The sequence below is a fragment of the Solanum dulcamara genome, chromosome 2, assembly GCF_947179165.1.
Source record: "Solanum dulcamara chromosome 2, daSolDulc1.2, whole genome shotgun sequence".
Taxonomy (NCBI): Eukaryota; Viridiplantae; Streptophyta; class Magnoliopsida; order Solanales; family Solanaceae; genus Solanum; species Solanum dulcamara.
Genome location: NC_077238.1, coordinates 82184186 through 82202856, shown reverse-complemented (window position 1 = coordinate 82202856; position 18671 = coordinate 82184186). Strand labels below are relative to the sequence as shown.

General features: G+C 28.9%; 1 protein-coding gene and 1 long non-coding RNA gene across 2 annotated transcripts; both read right to left on the bottom strand.

Moving 5' to 3' along the window:
• Positions 1–1034: 1034 nt before the first annotated feature.
• On the bottom strand, positions 1035–5044 carry LOC129881109 (probable protein S-acyltransferase 15). Its single transcript, XM_055955459.1, has 7 exons — positions 4709–5044; positions 2914–3006; positions 2728–2829; positions 2580–2651; positions 1798–1896; positions 1621–1716; positions 1035–1534 (listed from the first exon to the last, which is right to left on the bottom strand). The coding sequence occupies exons 1-7, from the start codon at positions 4979–4981 to the stop codon at positions 1439–1441; spliced, it is 831 nt and encodes a 276-aa protein (XP_055811434.1). The 5' UTR covers positions 4982–5044; the 3' UTR covers positions 1035–1438.
• A 4180-nt stretch (positions 5045–9224) lies between these two features.
• LOC129878916 (uncharacterized) lies at positions 9225–10559 on the bottom strand. The gene is made up of 2 exons (XR_008764499.1): positions 9677–10559; positions 9225–9468 (listed from the first exon to the last, which is right to left on the bottom strand). It is a non-coding gene; the product is annotated as an uncharacterized LOC129878916 (long non-coding RNA).
• Between the last annotated feature and the right edge of the window lie 8112 nt (positions 10560–18671).

Below are 18671 nucleotides of genomic sequence, written 5' to 3'. Positions count from 1 at the left end.
AGCACCTTAACGAGCTTAATTACCCGTCTCTTTTTCTCTTAATGTTTTTTTTATTGTGTTCCTTCTTTGTATTCATCACACCAAATTTGCAATACTTTATTTACGAGTTGCCGATGGTTAAATTCTTGGGTCTTCGCCAAACAATAATACAAATTGAAGATAAGATCTGAAGGTTGATGAATGTTACTGATCCAAAAATTTATATAGAATAACTAAAATAAAAGAGAAAAAAAATTGCATTGAAATTTCTTTTTCGGCGAGGAGGTAGATTAATGGTGTTGATTTTGATCTAATATGAGATTGATAAAATGAAAAAAATAATGGATGAAGACCCATATTATATACCCCATAACTCATTTTTAGCTTACTTTATGAAATTCTTAATCAAAAAAATTATTTTATAGTCATGGTGGTTAATTGACTGAATTTCTTTGATAATTTTTTTTTAAAAAAGACTTTAGTAATTAAATGAATTTTATGATGGAATGTATCCAATAAATTTATTCTTTTTTTATTTGTTTTTTGTTCTTTCTTCTTCTTCTTTTTTTGTCTCTTCTTTGTGCAATTTTTTTTGAAGCAGTGAAATTAATAACGATTTGATTTTTTCAATAACATGAATAATTATTTCAATAGTGATTTGTAGTGTTAGTTGTGGATAATGGCAAGTCAAATCATGAAGAAATTATTACAAGATGATGAGTTGATGGGGCTGTTGTGGTGGTGGTGGTTCAAAGTGGAGGAGATGGTAATGAGTGAGTGTTGAGTTGAGGAGAAAGAGAGGATAAAAAGAAAAAACGTAAGGAGAAGAAAATAAAAGAGAAAATTAAAAAAAATTATGTTTAACAAAAAGTCAAATGTATTATAAAAATATTTTATAAAAAAATAAAAGTAAGATGAAAAATAAAGTTTTAAATAAGCATTTAAGGAGTTGATAATTTCAATTTTAAACAATTCAGGAAATGTGTTGTTGAAAATCCGGTTATAGCTTGGGGGGGCTTTTGGCTATTTTCTACTGACATATAAGTCTGTAACGATACTAAAAAAACACTTTCTGCTGCAACATCAATTCCTTTCCTTACCCTTCAATTCTTTCAACATATTACACAGGGTAGTTCCAAGCCAAAAGAATACAAGTGATGGAAGTATAAACAACATACTAACAATATGATCATAATTCCTGTACAACAATCTCGCTTCTTGCGTGTTCCTTTAACAGTAACAGACAAACGTATACTGAGAATTTTGAATGATGCAGTAGTTGACGGATATGCCATTGGAAAATCTCCGAGCTGATTATAATGTGTCGGAGGCACTGCAAATAGTCTTGAAGTTATAGAATGATATCTGCATCGCTGTTGTTAGCTGCCTTCATTCTGAAGCAACGATCTTGGACCAAGATTTACACTTGCTGCTGAAACTTTTACTGATGGAGATTATGTTATGAGTATTCACGTGAAGTAGGGAAGCTGAATCCGTCTTTTATATGGGACACCGCGGTGGGGCATAACCATTTTAACATATTCGGACCCAACACCTGTCAAGATTAATATCGTCAACACACAGGACAATTTCGTTATAATTTAGGTAAGATAGAGATGGGCAGGGAGAGAGAGGGATTACCAGACTTATATTTTTATAAGCACCAACGTCATAAGGGTGATGATAATTCATCCCAGATTTACTTGCCAGCCATGCTGCTCGTTTTCCCTCGTAGTACTGGTAAAGAATCTCTACTTAGCAATTACACAAATAGGGAAATTTATGAGGTAAATCTAGTGTTTTCGTGAGTGTGATTACCTCTATAGTTGTCATATTACGAATTGTAAGGTAGATATGCCAGCCCAGGAGAGTTCCAAGTGTCACACTTACGCCAATAAGTACAACACCAGTTGCAATCTGTTTAAGAATGATACATTAGATTTCCGCAACCAACTGGAATTCACTGTACCACACTATACGGGAAAGCCAGAGTAAAAGCAAAACCGATTTGGTTAGCTCATTTCAAGGCATTATCTCGAACTCACCCTGTTGGAAAAAGTAATAGCTAATATCAAGTAGGAAAAGACCAGGATGCGGAAATACGAAGTTCACTGAAAAAAAAAAAACTTATTCGAAATATTTTTCTGTGTTGCTCAGACCCTCTACCCGTGTCGGATTCTCCAAATATGCATAGCTGTTGGATGATCTGATACACACCCGACAGTAATTTTTGAAGAGTCTAAGGACCATAGATATTTTTAGGTCAGGATATTGCTGAGGGTGGACCTAGCACATAGCATAACGATCTGGTAATGGTCAAGAATCACAGTATATGCGGCTAATGTAGAAAGGGTCATATGCTCCCCAATCTCTAGAAAGAGAAAAGCTGAACTTCAATCAATATAATCAAATACAGGAAATATCTTCTTGAAGAAACATTCAGGAAAACACTTCACATCATACTAAAAACACACTAAAGAACAATCAATAAGCTTTAGATAAACTATCACCCAAAAAAAGAAAAAGGAAAAGAAAGGCCAAAACCCAATACACTAGACATCAAACATGTTAAATTGTATATAATATGACAATTGACTCACGTAAAATAGCTTGAGATGCATCACTCCATCGAAATTCCAATCCTTATGAAGTGCATCTCTTACCAATATAACCTGAAAACGTCAAACATTATACTCAGACAGATTGAGCACAAGTAGCTAAATCCATATACGAGTAAATTAACCATACCAAGGAATAGATTGTAGTAATAGTTGTATAGAAGATTAAAGCTACAAAAGCCTTGTAGTTCCTATGACCAACACAATTGTTTATCCAGGCACAATGATGATCCTGTTGAAAAATTATGGTAAATTAGCAAACATGCATTGTTTAGCAAATAAAAAGAGAATCATTAAAAATATATGAGACACCCACCATCCTCAGAATACACCTTCTGCAAACACGGCAATGATGAGCCCTGGGAGGCTTGTATTCCGAACACTTGTCACATTTCTTCTTAAGCAAACCCTGAATGTCAGGTATTCAACAATTTCTTAGATGGTGAGTGTACAAACAATAATTAGGTACTATTATTTTGCAGACTCTTTAAAGTGTGTTCATTAGTTATTGGAGTTATTGCTCCGGCATAAAAGAACAACCAAAGAATACTGTTTTACAAAAAGACGTGGGTGGTGTTGATTGAGTGACCGCCTCATCTAAACGTTTAAACTATTATGGAAATCACACTTTTATTTACTTAAACATGCCTTTAACACAATCTCTCACATGGAAGATTGAACTTCTTCTTTTTTTCACTAGCCAAGCATGTTGTAACTTTTTTTGATGAGTGGCTGGGAGACTATATCATGTTGAATTATGTAACCATCTCATTAAAAGTTTAATCTATTAGAAAATGAACACTCTCTCCCATGTGTATAGAAATTAGTGCTACACTCACACTATTTGTGTTTGCTTGAACATTAATTCAATATATGTAATGCTACATATTCTTCAAAGGAATTTCGATTTCTTTTCCAGCCACACAGAGCACATTGTGCAAATAGGTGTTTCCCACAATTTCTTTGCGTTCATTTTCACCCTCCATCCTCTCTATACTGCTAAGATCCCTATGACTATCCTGGGGTTACTCAATATACTCCAAAGAGGTTCCGTAAAAACACTCCATACCTCTGTCTTGGGCAATACTTGAGAAATACATGCAAGATCACCAATACCATAAAACCATTTTCTCTTATTACTTGATCAAAGGAAAAAAAAAAACATAAAGTCATTTTCTATACTAACCATCCTTGATCTTGCCACATTGTAGGAGTAGTAACCACCCAACAAATTGTACAAAAAGTCTAAGATTAATGAGATTTCTGCTCCAACAAGCCAAAGCTTGGCTATCGACAAAACCTTTTTGTCTGGCAAAGTAATCCTATTCGCTTGGTCCGGCTATTGGACATCTTTTTCTTATTTTCCTAGAGATGTAACATCATATATGACAACATCTCAACATACAGCCGTCTGTGGTGATAAAATGTTTCTTTTTCCCGCTTTGCTTCCTCGGTAACTCTACAGAAAGATAAAGATCTGCATTTCCCTTTTACAACATAGGAGGAAGGGGCCTCATTCCTAAAAAGCCTTTCCGATTGCCTCTGCCCCTATCTCTTAAAGCTACGGCATCCCACCGATCCCTGAATCGACTCTGCTAGTTGGCTTTATAGCTATCAAGGCATAGCATTCTATGGACTCTTTCCCACATCCAGAAATGGTATGCCAACCACAACCTTATTATCGGAAGTTCTAGGGTCCCTACCACCCATGGCGGAACCAGTGGGATTCAAAATATAAGAAAATAAACACACGAATAAGATAAGTGATTTCAACATCTAATATATATATATTGTAATTTTTCGGCCAAGGGGGTTCGGACCTTCTTACACTAGACTACTTATGTTGTAGGTAAAAAATTCTGGTATTAACAAATAGCATCTGGAAATGACCAATTATCAATCATCATCTATTGAAACAAAAATATGATTATAACCATTTAATGTAGGAAGACACAAGTAAGCTGCAACAACATTAAATAAAACTAAATTAACTTTGTTTTAGCAAGGTCACTCTCTCAAGAATCTAAATTTTCTCAATTCACACATTGATTTCAATACTTTGTAAGAAATAAAAGACTAAAAGACATTTTTTTTATAACTAATAGACTTACAGATCTTTTGGATTCTTGATCTGAAGCTTCATGATCTTCAACATCAGGAAGATATGAAAAAGGAACCCCACCTGGGTCTTTGAGAACACAAACAAAGAAACTGAATACACACAAACAAGCCATGAAAGTGAAGAAAAAAGAGTGAAATTTGCCATCTGAGCTCTGTAAACTCAACAAATCATCCAAGAAAATGAAAATTGTGAAATAGTAAAGAAAACCCACAAAACTTAACACACATAGAATGGGAATTGACAGGAATTTCTTGAGTTCCATTGATGAATTTTTGAGATGGAGACGTGAAACAGGAAGCTTTTGGAATTGTATTTGGTGATATTCTTGAAGTTCATTTCCAGCTAAAATTGGGCTTTAATTTTCCAATTTGATAAAGGCCTTGAGCCCAAATAATATTACCTTTCTTCGAGCCCAGCCCATAGTTTTTTTTTTCTTTCTTATTGTTTGCACTTTTGACCTTATTTTGTGTTGGTCTTTAATTTATATCCCTGTAATAAATAAAAAATTCACGTGGTATAATTTTATATTTTGGAATAATAATATCGCTCAAGCTTCACTGGATATGTTGTTGTCGTTGTTAATATCACACAAGTTATGTTTGGGTACAAGTTTGATTGTTAAATGGCAAAAATTAAAGATTAGCTCATTTGAAGAGTAAAAATTAAAGATAAGATCATTTGAGGAGCAAGAATTAAATATCATTTCAAAAGTTACAAAAACTTGTGTTTGAAGTTGGAGTTATTTTTGCTTGAAGTTTAGCTTGTCAAAGCTAAACTTCTAATATTTTTTACCTGAAAATTCAAACATATATGTTTAAAATATAAATTAATTTTATTTTTTATGTTTGAATTACTAATCTTCATCCCTATTAATACTTTAAGCTTTAAGCAATTTACTCAATTTTCCTTACCTTGACTTTGATTCTATTCCTAGCATTATCAACTCCTTTTATGTTATTTGGATTTTTGTGTTTTACCATTTTCGTTTCGTAATTGATTATCAATTATTGGTTTAACATAAACCTAAGACATATTTAATTATGTTTTAAAAAAATAGTGGTTTCCCATCGGAGGGGCGGTTCAACTGTGTTTGGAAAAAAAAAATGTCTTATGCCACCAAATTTGAGGAGCCCCATCTTATGACAATAATAGGTTATAAAATATTGTTTTTAATAAATAATGAATACTATACATAGAAAAAGTAAACTTTTAATATAAAATAAAAGAATTATTAGAAAAAATTTTGGCATATATGAAGTACTATGTCTAATGAAAGATAATTTAGAATAAGAATATTTATATTATTAATTTAATATATATATATATATATATATATATATATATATATTAGAATAAATCAATTATATAAAAGTTATTAATAATTTAAATTTAAGATCTTGATTTGATTTTGGCTTTAACTCATTAATCTGCTTGAGCCACTCCTACCCTATCGCGTTGAAGTTTTTATGCATCACCTATACTCTTACATGGCTCTTCTAGCGTTTTCAAGACTAGGTTTCAAGAAGCATATATATTTCACTTTATAATTTAACCCAGCAAGCATGCATACAAGATAGAAAAATACAACTTGCTAGATTAGTTTTTATCACAAGTTCACATCAAAACCTTTAAGGATATTAATGTACACAATTTTTGTGGTCCACAAAATATAGTAAGTAGCATGTGATCATCATCACATGTCCTTAATTAGTTTTGAACTAATCTACAACTATACATCAATTGTCAAATTATACTATTTTTTTCGGTTCGTTTCAATTTATGTGAATCTCTATTTTAAAATTTTATTTTAGAAAGAACGAATGTTTTACAAATCTAAAAATAAACAATTTAAACTTTTAATTTATGGTTTTATTGGTAAGATATTAGCATCTAATCTAACTAGATGTTATTCAAAAGGGGGACTAATAATTTAACCAATGAATATTTTGGTGATATGACTTTCGGTCTCGCCATGATCCAAGTCAATTTTTAAGCATTTAGGGGCCACTCCACAGTAATTAAGCGATTTTCTCAATTTTTCATGTGTAACGTTGATGAACTGGATTTCGAGCATTTTTTTTTTTCCAAAAACCTTACAGGACCGTCCATTATGACCTGTGGGAACAATACGTATAACCTCGGCATGATCCACACAATGTTTTTAGCATATAGGGGTCACTCAATAAAAATTAGGCGATTTTTTTGTTTTTCATGTGTTAGTTTATGGATTTTTTGGCGAATTGACTTTCAGACACTTTTTTCTACAAACTTTACGATACCCTATGTAATAACCTGGTGGAAAATACGTATAGTCTTGCCATAACTCACGCCATTTTTTGGTATTTAGGGGTCACTCAACAGGAACTAGGCAATTTTCTTAGTTTTTCGTGTGTGTTACTCAATAATTTTTTTGGTGAATTGACTTCCGGATACTTTTTTTCCAAAAACCTTACATGATCCTCTATAATGACTTGGAGGAACAATACATATAGTCTTGTCATGATCCATGTCATTTTTCATAGCATATAGGGGTCACCCAACAAGAATTAAGCGATTTTTTGGGTTTTTCGTGTGTGTTAGTCAATAAATTTTTTGGTGAACTAACTTTCAGACACTTTTTTTTCCAAAAAACCTTATAGGACCCTCCTAGTGACATGGGAAAATAGTAAGTATAATCTCGCTATTATCCACGCTCTTTTTTTACATTTAGGAGTCATTGAATAAGAATTATGCGTTTTTCGTGAGTGTTTTACAACAATAATAAGTAAATGAAATATATTATTTGTACTTTTCATGGGGATGGGGTCACTTATTTTTGCTTTTTTGGAAATGTTTTCTTAAAAAATGAAAAATATTTTTTTTGACCAAACGTCATCACAGAAAAGTTTTTCAATTTCTGCAAAAATTGAAAATTAAACACCTCTATAGAGGACAATATCTTCAAATATTTTTGACACACGTTTTCATCATTTTTTGGAGAATTTTATCCTTTCCAACCAAATTTGATACAAATGCCAACCCACTCAAAATTAAGAAAAAAATCAATAATGATAAATACTACTAGGTACCAAGTTGAGTCCAACCTAGAACAAATTCTATTAAAAGATTGTACTATGTAAGGTGTAACTAACCACATATGATTGCATTATGCCAACCCAATCAATGTCCTTATTGTATTAGCTAACTTAGAACTTTTTCCCTTTCACATTTTTTATTTGTATTTGTACTCTAGTTCACATATTATATTTTTATTTTTCAAACTCTCAGAGTGAAAATTCTGAATCTGTCACTAACACTATATTTATGTTGGTAGGAGTTGTAGTAAGTACTCATAAATTTAATCGAGATATGCATGCACAAATTGATTCGAATACTGTAACATAAAAGAAATCTCATTTTGTAGGGTAAAACGTTTCATAATATTTGTTTTTGGTCTTTAATTAGTTATGTATTGGTTGTACCTTTTCCACATTGTTTTTTTTTTCTTTCAAGATGTACTATTACTATTATTTTTGGACCTTTCCAATGTTGTATTATTAGTTGTAGCTTTGAAGCAAAATGTTGTAGTCTCCAATTGATAAATTTTTCTGATTCTTCTAAATTTCAATGGTCCACAAAGGGAAATGTGTCCTATTTATATTCACAAAATGAATTCAAACATCACACTATTTCATAGTACATTGAATTATAGTGACTATAATATAATAGACGATGAAAGTTAATGTATTGTCTTCTCTAATTAAATACAAATTTGGACCATTGCTTTCCTCTTTAAAAATTAAGAACGGATAAGGTACGATATTGAAAAGTTCAGGTCAATTATATCAATAAGCTCGACTTGGGTATTTTGAAATACTATAAATCAGTAATCATAATTTGTTCGACCTTAACTACATATAACTGTATAATAGAGAATTATGACTTTTTTGGCTTTTCAAAAAATATATCTATTATATTATACTAACACCTTAAACATGTAAAATATTCTTCTATGATATAACTATCACTTTGGTGACAAAATGTTTATTTATTGGGGAAAAATTGAAAAAAAAAGTATAAGCAATTTTCTTAGTTAATCAATTACATGAAGAAGAAAAAAGATATTTCAATCAAAATAGGATAATCAAAGTTCCAATGTCTACGCAATTTATTTTTTTTAAAAAAACTAATACAACTATACAAGTTTATAAAGTTCTTAGTATTATAATAATATAAATAAATTGAATATGTAATTATATATTTCGATACAATATTCGATATTTTTTTTAATAAATACCGAATATTGTACCGAATACCAAAAATTTTAAAATACAAACATAATGTCATAATACCAAAATTTTAATTTCGATATAATAATTCAATAGGTAACGTACCATGCTCACCTACGTGTGATCCAATCTCCATTGACATCTCTATTGACGTTATGTGTATACTTACATGGTCCAAAGTAGAATCTTATATATTAGTATAAATTTTTTATATTATTTGATCATCTAAAAAATAACTACGAGTAATTATTCATTGATCATTAATGTGATAAATAAATTTGGATAGGACAAATATCACCAGTCTCGTCTCAATCATGTATAAAGTTTGAATTGTCAAACACAAATTTTTCACTTTCAACATATTAATAATCAACGGAGGCTCGATTTAAACAACAACATATATATATATATATATATATATATATATAAAAGAATCTTCTTCTTGACTCCTTCCTTTTGCAAGCAACTCTTCATCAAAGACCTACATTCATTTGAAATATCATCGTTAATAATTAATTACGCTTCTTTACATATCAAATGAATTTTTAGAGGGAATCGCGATGTAAAGAAACACGATTTAAGAACTTAATAATAATTAATTCATGATGTATTTTACTAAGAAACCAACATCAGATTAATCAAATCAGTAATTAATTAATTACATATAATCACATTCAATGAAAACTCACCAAATAAATGATAATTTGCCCAAATTTTGTTGTAGAATCGAAGAATTAAGTCATCAATTACCAATGCAGCATCATCAAGATTCTCATGTATTCAAAAATTGGGCAGATTTCATTTTCTGCTCCATATTTTGTATGTGAATCTTAATGATGCTGCACTAGCAAGCAACAACTGTATGTTGGGGAGAAGCTACATTAACAAAATCAAATTTGATGGCATGTTGACCAACTTCAAATTTCGAGTATGTGTGATGAAGTGTATCATCAATTTATGCATACGATTAATTCATCTTCTGAAAGATTGGGATAAAACTCTTACTCAGCAAACAAATTCATGAAAAGAATGCAAGAATGTCACACCTGAGATTCAAATTCACAACAATAAAACAAAATTTTGAGTCACTTTTGCTATACACACTAAAAAATGTAAAGCAAATTTAAAAAATTAATTTTTGATATATAATATGATAAAATCATTTTTATCCTATAATTTGTACAAGTAAATTTGAGGCAAAGAGGATTCAATTGAACCATTCGAAACATATAGCTCCCAACTCTGAAATTGGACGATATTCTATGCAGAAAATTCTACTTCTATCTTATTTAGACCTTGATTTTTTTCATAATTAACATAGTTCAAAGAAAAATAAAGGAGGTAAAAGAAATAAAAGCCAATAAATTAACAAAAAATAATTATATATATCGAACACCAAAATGAAAACATCAAAACAAAAAAAATCAAGACAAAAAAATATATCTGTACTGTCTAAATGAGAATCTACACATTTGGGGACATATCCCTTAAATGATGTGATGTGATGTAAATATTTACATGAAATTAATATTGAAATATAATTAAGGAGAGAAACAATTAATCTAATAGAACAAATCTCCTCCAAAATGGGGGGTAAAACAAAATAAAAAAAAATAGAACAAATCTAGTACTTAGAGCTAAGAAAAATTCAATTTGATATAAATTTGAAATAAGAGTAATAATTCAAGTATTATTCAGGTATTCGAAAAATTTTGGGTAAAGATCAATGTTTATAATGAGCAAAAATCTCACTTAGGATTTCTAAAATAATTCAAACATAAGAAGATGGATCGATCATTTAATGAATCTAATCAGAAGCATAAAACAATTAACATCATCAACAATAATAATATATGAATCACAAGTAAATTATATCAATCTTCATTGTTCATATTGCTCTAGATTTATACTCACTTTACTCAAATAATGTACAAAATAAAATCTAGAAGCATTTATATTATTCATTATAGATAGATAGAAGGAAACAAGATATGGAAATTCAAAAAAGACAAAATAATTATGTGAAAAATTAATTGGATTTTTGACAAACTAAAGGAAGCAATGAAAAAAAAAATGAAGAAGAAGAATATAGCAATGAGTTGAGAAGGGAAAAGAGAAGGATATACTTATATAGACAATTAATTAGCCTACCTCTTAGCTGGACTTTTTCTTTTTTCTGTTACCAATAGGTGTGTGAATATTTATGTGCACTTTTTATTTATTTATGCATTTTTAAATTTAAATTTTAATACATCAAGAAATAGGAAAGAATCGAAAGTCTATCGACAATAATTTTTCATCCTTATAAGGTAAAGGGGTAAGACTACATGCACATACAACTTGAAATCTCTAAATTTTATTTATCGAATTTTACTAAATATGTTATTGTTGTTAGAAAAAATTGAAATAATGATGAAGTTTGATCTGAATATAATATTTATTTTAAATAAAATATTCTTTATCAAAAAAATATATTATATTTTTAAAATTTGAACTCGAAATAATCACCTTGTGGAGATTTTTCTTATCCCCAATTAACTGTGGGCATCTAGTCCAATCCAGTCATGATAAATAATTGGACTATGAACACACAAAACAACAACAAATATATTTATCTTGATTTGATATCATTACCAGCAACAAACAAAAATAAAGATAATTATCCTAGATTTTTTTGCTTATAGTAATGTTATATCATGATTCACTTATCACAAATATTGGTAATGTCATCATTACAATATTGTTGACATCAACCTCTTTAATCTTCATTTGTATTATATTCTTGATCTGAAGTGTTTTTTCTTGAGTTATACATAATAAAAATTTAATTTTTGAATATCAAATATTTTTTCTTAAAAAGCCCAATATGCTAGATATTCCTCATTGATAACAAAAATGATCATACCTCAAAGAATATAAATAATTTATCCTACTATAACTATTAACGTTTGACAATTATACTACTAAAACTCATGATCTATAATTCTATATATATGATATAGATTTTATATGAATAATTTATTGTTATTCTAAGTTTTTCACTTATTTGAATATCAAACGATTATAAAATAAAAATTACTAGGTTAGGGCAATATAAAAATTCATTTAGTTAAAAGTGGGGTATATGATGTCCTAATCATGGCCAACAACCTAGTACACTATGGATTTATGAATCATGCTCAATAATTTTTTCTTTTTTTAGGCCATATGGGCTACATATGTTAAATCTTTTATTTTATTTTAGGTATTTATTTCTTATTTTTCTTTTCTTGCTAACCATAAATATATTTTTTAATCTTCTTATTGGACCAAAAAAAATCTCATGAGGTAACTATATATGCAAATTATTTTCTTCATTTAAAGAAGTTATTGCTTCAACTTAATTTTCCAAATATGCAACTAGCAAGTGATAAATTAAATGTAAAGACATGTCATATTGATATAGTTTTATGTCAATTCATGGTGCATTTGTGTCAATATTTATATAAATATTAAATAAATTGATATTAATTATATGACATCGATTCATAAGTGCATCCGCTCATGAACAGAAATGCAATCTTTTTTTTAGAAGTACAAAGAACGATAATCCAGCCAATGTAATAGGAATTAGATAATTTTTTTCATCTTTAATTAGTAATTTTTTTTGTATGAATTCTGGGAATAAAGTCATATTTGATAGGCAGTAAAAAGAATTAATTAGACTCCAAAACAGATAAAATAAATAAGGAGTAAAAAGAAAAAAAAAATATATAAGAGACTGAGGTTCTTGATTTTTTATTTTGTTGTTTAAGTAACCAAATGCTATTGTCTATGTTTTACTTATAGTAAACGTCCTTATAGAAGTTAATTAAGCATCTTAATTTGATAAAATATTCTCCTCTAAGCATATTAGTGGTTATCCACTAATTTATGTCTTTTGCTTTTGGAGCCATGGGACGATACAATTAAAAATATATCTGAGCGCAATTGATATTTATATCAAATCAATAGATGCATGCATGAGATGTGTTTGAATATGCATAATTATCACTTGTTAATTATTAATTATTATATATATTCACTTCATTAAATTACTTAACTTTGTAATTTGAATCGATTTGGTATAAATAGTAGGCTGGGATATGGGGTTTATCTGAGCCTCATTCTTTGGAAAATTATATTGTTTATACATAGTTACAATTATTTTTTATGTAAATATAGTAGATATTAAACTCCGTTAAACTTTTTCATGTATTTATATTTTAAACTCTTTTAATAAAAATTCTTACACCGTCATTGATTAGATTTATAGGAAGGTTGTTTACATATAAACTATGGGTTCTTTGGTTTCACTAAGCTGGTATTTTAGATTCTTTAAACTTTAAAACATAATTAAGATATATTTAACGTTAAATACAATTATGAAATCTCTAATTAAAAATTATCATTATCGGACTCTAGCTAGCTAAATGTGTACTATAATATGTTCATGCATGTGACCATGTGCATTCAAGTTTTTATTGTTTAGCTAAATTCAAAAATTTAAATCGTTAATCTTGGTCAATAAAAAGACTCGTGAAGATTTTAAAAAGACCAAGTTGGCATTTGAGATATCGAGATCCTCATCAATAAAATAAAAGTTTAAATAATCAACTAACTGAGCTATTAAGATTTTTCTTAAAATGAATATCGAATATCAGATAAAAAACAAAAAGAATAAGGAATTCAACAAGACATGTTTCATGTTTTAACAAATAAATATTTTATTGTATGGTCGGTTGCAGTCAATAAAAAGAAACAAAAGTGTTTCATAAAATATTTTATTTTTCAATTACGTTACACATGCTGATCATTTAATTATTACATTTTGTTCATGCTTACCATAGATTAGCCCATAATTGAGATTGTGTTCCAAGCCCAATCTTGCCGTTTGGCTCCAAGTTCTCAAATATTTTGGCAAGTTATTTTTGGGTGAAGTTTTATTATGTATTTGATCATAAATTTTTCTAAATTTTGGTAAAATTTTAAAAAATATTATTTTGTACCTGCAAGTTCTAAACAATATTAAAATACCCATAAATTTGTGTTATCATTTTATAATGAACATGTTCCGTTAAAAAGAAATCTTATAACATAATTGACAACCATCAACAACAACAAAATAATAATATGGCCAAGAGCAATACATTAATCGAATTAAAAATAAATTATTCTTTTTTCCCAATTTTGTCACTCAAACTATTTTTTCTGGGGGAGGTTATAATAACAAACTATTCTTTTATTAAATCTTTCCACATTATACGAACAATCTCTTCTCGACAAACGTTCAGTGCTAGATCAGATGACTGAGAAGACGAAGCTATGAAGTTAGTTGGTAAAAAAATATTTAGTTAGAATTAATAGATGATGGGCATTTCTATAAAATATAAAAGTTTGCGGTAATTTTTAAATTTTTAAAACTTCCCAAGTTCTAGTTTTTGCTAGGGTGCCATTTGCTCCAAGTTCCCGAATATTCTTGGGAAGTTATCCTTGGGCGAAATTTTAGTGAAGTTTCACCATGTATTTGGCCATAAATTTTTTAAGTTTTGGTGAAATTTCAAAAAATATTATTTTGTACATGTAAGTTCTAAAAATTATTTAAAATACTCATAAATTTGTGTTATCATTTTATAATGAACATGTTCTGTTAAAAAAAATCTTATAACATAATTGATAACAATCAACAACAACAAAATAACATTATGGGTAAGAGCAATACATTAATCGAATTAAAAATAAATTACACTTTTTTTTAAATCTTGTCACTCAAACTATTCTTTTTCGGATGAGGTAATACCAAATTATTCCTTTATAAAATCTTGGTTGATCATATTAATGGAGTAAATTGGTAGATAAATATTTAGTTGGAATTAATAAATGATTGGTGTTTTATAAAATATAAAAGTTTGGGGTTATTTTTAAAACTTTCCAAGTTCCCGAGTTCTAGTTTTTTTTAGAACTTGGAAACTTGGGGATTTTGCCAAATATATTTGCCAAGTAATTAATGACAAATTGTATGGACAAACACAAGTTCCCAAATATTTTTCAAGTTTTTTCCCAAAACTACCTGGGGCCAAACGTTCACTAGAACTTGGGAACTTGGAATTTTTGACAAATACATATTCCAAATAGTGACAAATTATATGGACAAACACTAATTCTCAAAAAAAAAAAAAGTTTTTTTCAAATATTACTTGGAGCGAAACGCTTACTTAATTTTTGTTACTTTATTTTCAAATTTGAATAAAGGAATATTGACACATACATATATATTAGGTATAGCTTATTAAATTAGTCAAAATTAAATATCATGATAGTAGACTAAAAAGAAATTAGCATTTGTTAGCCAACTTTTTCGAAAGAGTGAACATCCATGATTTTGATTCATTAAATCTGGAACTATAATATTAGTCCATACGTATGATTCACAATATTCTTATGAAAAAAGTTATGGAAACAAGAGCCATAAAATTAAATGATATCAACTACCTTGTTAAGTTTTAACCTTTTATTAGTCCTTAATAGTTGATCAAGATATTCTAAATTATAAAAAACTACGTGGTGTAACTAAAACCTCAAGAAATTTCAAGTGGCATTGAATTTTTCTAAGATTACAAGAAATTTTGAATCAATGATTTAGGGCTAAATTTGGTAATAAACTATTGGGCAGTCAAATCACTTTATGCATGAGTGTTTCCTATTTAATTGACATAATAAAATTAAATCACCACTAACATATTGAGAGAGATTTTTTTTTATTTTTTTTAAAAAAACCTCATCTTCTTCAAGTTTCAAGAGTTATGGTTGAACTTGAAGTCATGAAAGAAGAAGAAAAAGAAGATGAAGTGAAGAAATTTTGTTGTGAGATACAAATGCACAACATATTTAGAGGATTTGGACAAAGATGTTGTATGCTAGTGAAGGAGCTAAGGGCAAGATTTTATATTCTCAAAATATGTGTTGCAATGCTTGTATGTGGGCACGAATCTATTGATGACACATAATTTTTCAAAGAGAATTAAAATGTTATCGTGAAGGATTAATTCAGTGAACGCCTTGAAGTTAATTAGCAACACAAGATGATATATTCACTAAATGGTCGTTGGGCTTAATTTGGTGCTGGAAACTAGGAGTCTAAAATAAACAACGTGTAACTCTTGCTTGATGATCATACTTTCTTTTTTTGCTCTGAGAAGTTCATTTATTTTTACTATTTTGTTTCTCTTTCTATAATCCTAGTCATATATGCATGGAAGATTATCTACAATTGGATCAATCACGTTAATTAGAAGTCGACAACCTTTTATGAAGAATCCATTAATTCCTTGAAGATACTATCCATCTGTTGCGACTATTTCAATCAGTGGCGGATGCAGGATTTTAATTTAGGGGGTTCAACATATAAAGAAAGGAAATAAGCAAAGAAAAATTAAAGCAGACGTTTGCTAAATTTTAACTCGTCTTATTTGTCCTTTTAACATTTCTTTCCATTTTTCTCTACACCGTCGAGCCTTTTTTAAAAAATATCATTTTTTTAACTTTCACTTTGCACTGTCCTACTTTATTTTAAACTTTCTATTTTTTCTTTTAAATTAATGCCCCACAAAAGATAAGTTTCTTAAAAAAGTGTGTATTAAATTATTAATATCATAATATATTTTTTTGAAGTTGATAAAGAAAATAAAAAATATTATGATATTAATAATTCAATATTTATACTTTTTTAAAATAATATATTTTTAGTACTCAATAATAATAGTAATAATAACAAAAGATGTTGAACAACATCAATATATTAATATGTAGAATGATAAAAATATAGTTGAAAAGAACTCACTATGTAACTCGATAAATAATATATAAAATTTAACAAAACGAGATATGCATAGTGTGTTATTTCTTTTCTTTTGGTGGAAAAATGTGTTAATATTGAAAATCAGATAGAAATTATAGAAATCTAGTTAGGGCTTATATGTGAGCATGAAAAAGAGAGAATAGGAATATTTTTCATTCCAATTACATAAAAAAAATATATAAAATATTTTATATACAATATTTAAACTTAAGAAAAATAAAAAAAACAATTAAGTAAATAACAAATATACACAAATGGGCTAACTACCTTTTGTCTACCCAGCCACAATTGCTCATTTGAGAGTGAGAAAGGCTCAAGCCCAACAACATATCCAAAATCCAAAATGCACATTATATAGAAAAGGGAGTGAGAAACTTTTAAAAACTTTTAAAAAAAGACTTGAGCGAGAATCGAACTCACGACCTTAGTTATTAATTGAACCCTCTTGACCACTGAGTCATTCTTTTCAATTGTACTAAGGGGGTTCATTAAAGGGTATATATCCATAATATTTAAATTTAACCTTCTATATACAACGTAATTTTTCGACTGAGGGGGTTTGGGTGAACCCCCTCACTCCCATGTAGATCCGCCCCTGATTTCAATCCTAGGTCTATTTATACTTAATGAAAGTCCAAACAATATTAAGGAATTCTTATCTTAATTAAATCCTATGCTAGTGGTTCCTCCGAGTAAGAAAAATTAAGGTACTCTTTTCCATGTTCGATGACTTCCCTTCGCTCCGTGAATGATAGAGAAAGTTAGAGGAAAAAACACGGTGCTCTCTTTGCAATCGAAGATAATGTGTAACGATCCGTTAGATCGTTTTGAGCACTAGAACTATTTTGACTCTTCCCGTAAAGTTTAAATAAGACTTTTGAACTATCCGTTTAACTGTGGTTATTTAGTTGAAGGTTATTTTTTAAAAAATAATTAATTTATATGGTTATTTATTATTTTTAATAATTTATTTATTAATGAAAAATAATAGTTATTTTAAAATTAGAAGTGGGTCATACCCACTACTCCTTTAAAGTCCATGTAATTAAGTTAGATAAAAAAAAATAGTTATTTTATAATCTGTACTTTGAGAAGGAAAAAAAAACGGACGAGAACCTATCTGGGACCAGAGCTTCAGGTAAGGATTGGTGTATATGTTTTTATATAAAAACAAAGGGTCGTTGTTAGTGATATAGGAGGAAAAAAGAATAATATATATATAGTTACCATTGAGTTGAACGGAAGGAAGAAAAGTTTTTTTAAAAATTGGAATACGTGAATTGTTGTTCATGTGAATCATCCTTTGTGTACATGTTTGTTTTCATGGGCAATTAATATAAATATGTGTGATGTCTGCTAGTGGCTAATAATTTGGAGTTAGATTTGATACAGGGCGTAGGATTTGGTGTTCTTAGATCGTAGCGTCTTTGAAGGGCTCGTAAGTTGGCTTATTTTTTTTTATTATTATCACATTATGATTTAAGTTTGGTATATTAAGATAGGTAATTAAATATTGGTGTGCTTGATTATATGAATATCATTATATCTATGGTATTGGAGGAATTTAGAGTTAATCCTAGGCTTGAAATTTAGGTAATTAATTATAGATTTAGGGTACGTTTTGGGTCTAATCTAGACATATAATAATATGGGTGTCTACAGATTCATTTACTTATGAATAATGTATTTTTGATAGATTTGGAACGTTCTGAGATCTTGCGAAAAGGAAAGGCAAAATCTTGAGAATTTGTTACACATGTTCGGCATTCGAGGTATATTAAGACTTTTAGACTTAGTTGAAAGATGTT

Bases quoted from the DNA above. Each gene is read 5' to 3' on its own strand.
- LOC129881109 (XM_055955459.1), bottom strand. From the start codon at position 4,981: ATGGAACTCAAGAAATTCCTGTCAATTCCCATTCTATGTGTGTTAAGT. The intron at 1,897-2,579 runs GTGAGTCAATTG...ATTCTTAAACAG, and splicing joins TGCATCTCAAGCTATTTTAC to ATTGCAACTGGTGTTGTACT. The intron at 1,535-1,620 runs GTAATCCCTCTC...TAATCTTGACAG, and splicing joins CTTATAAAAATATAAGTCTG to GTGTTGGGTCCGAATATGTT.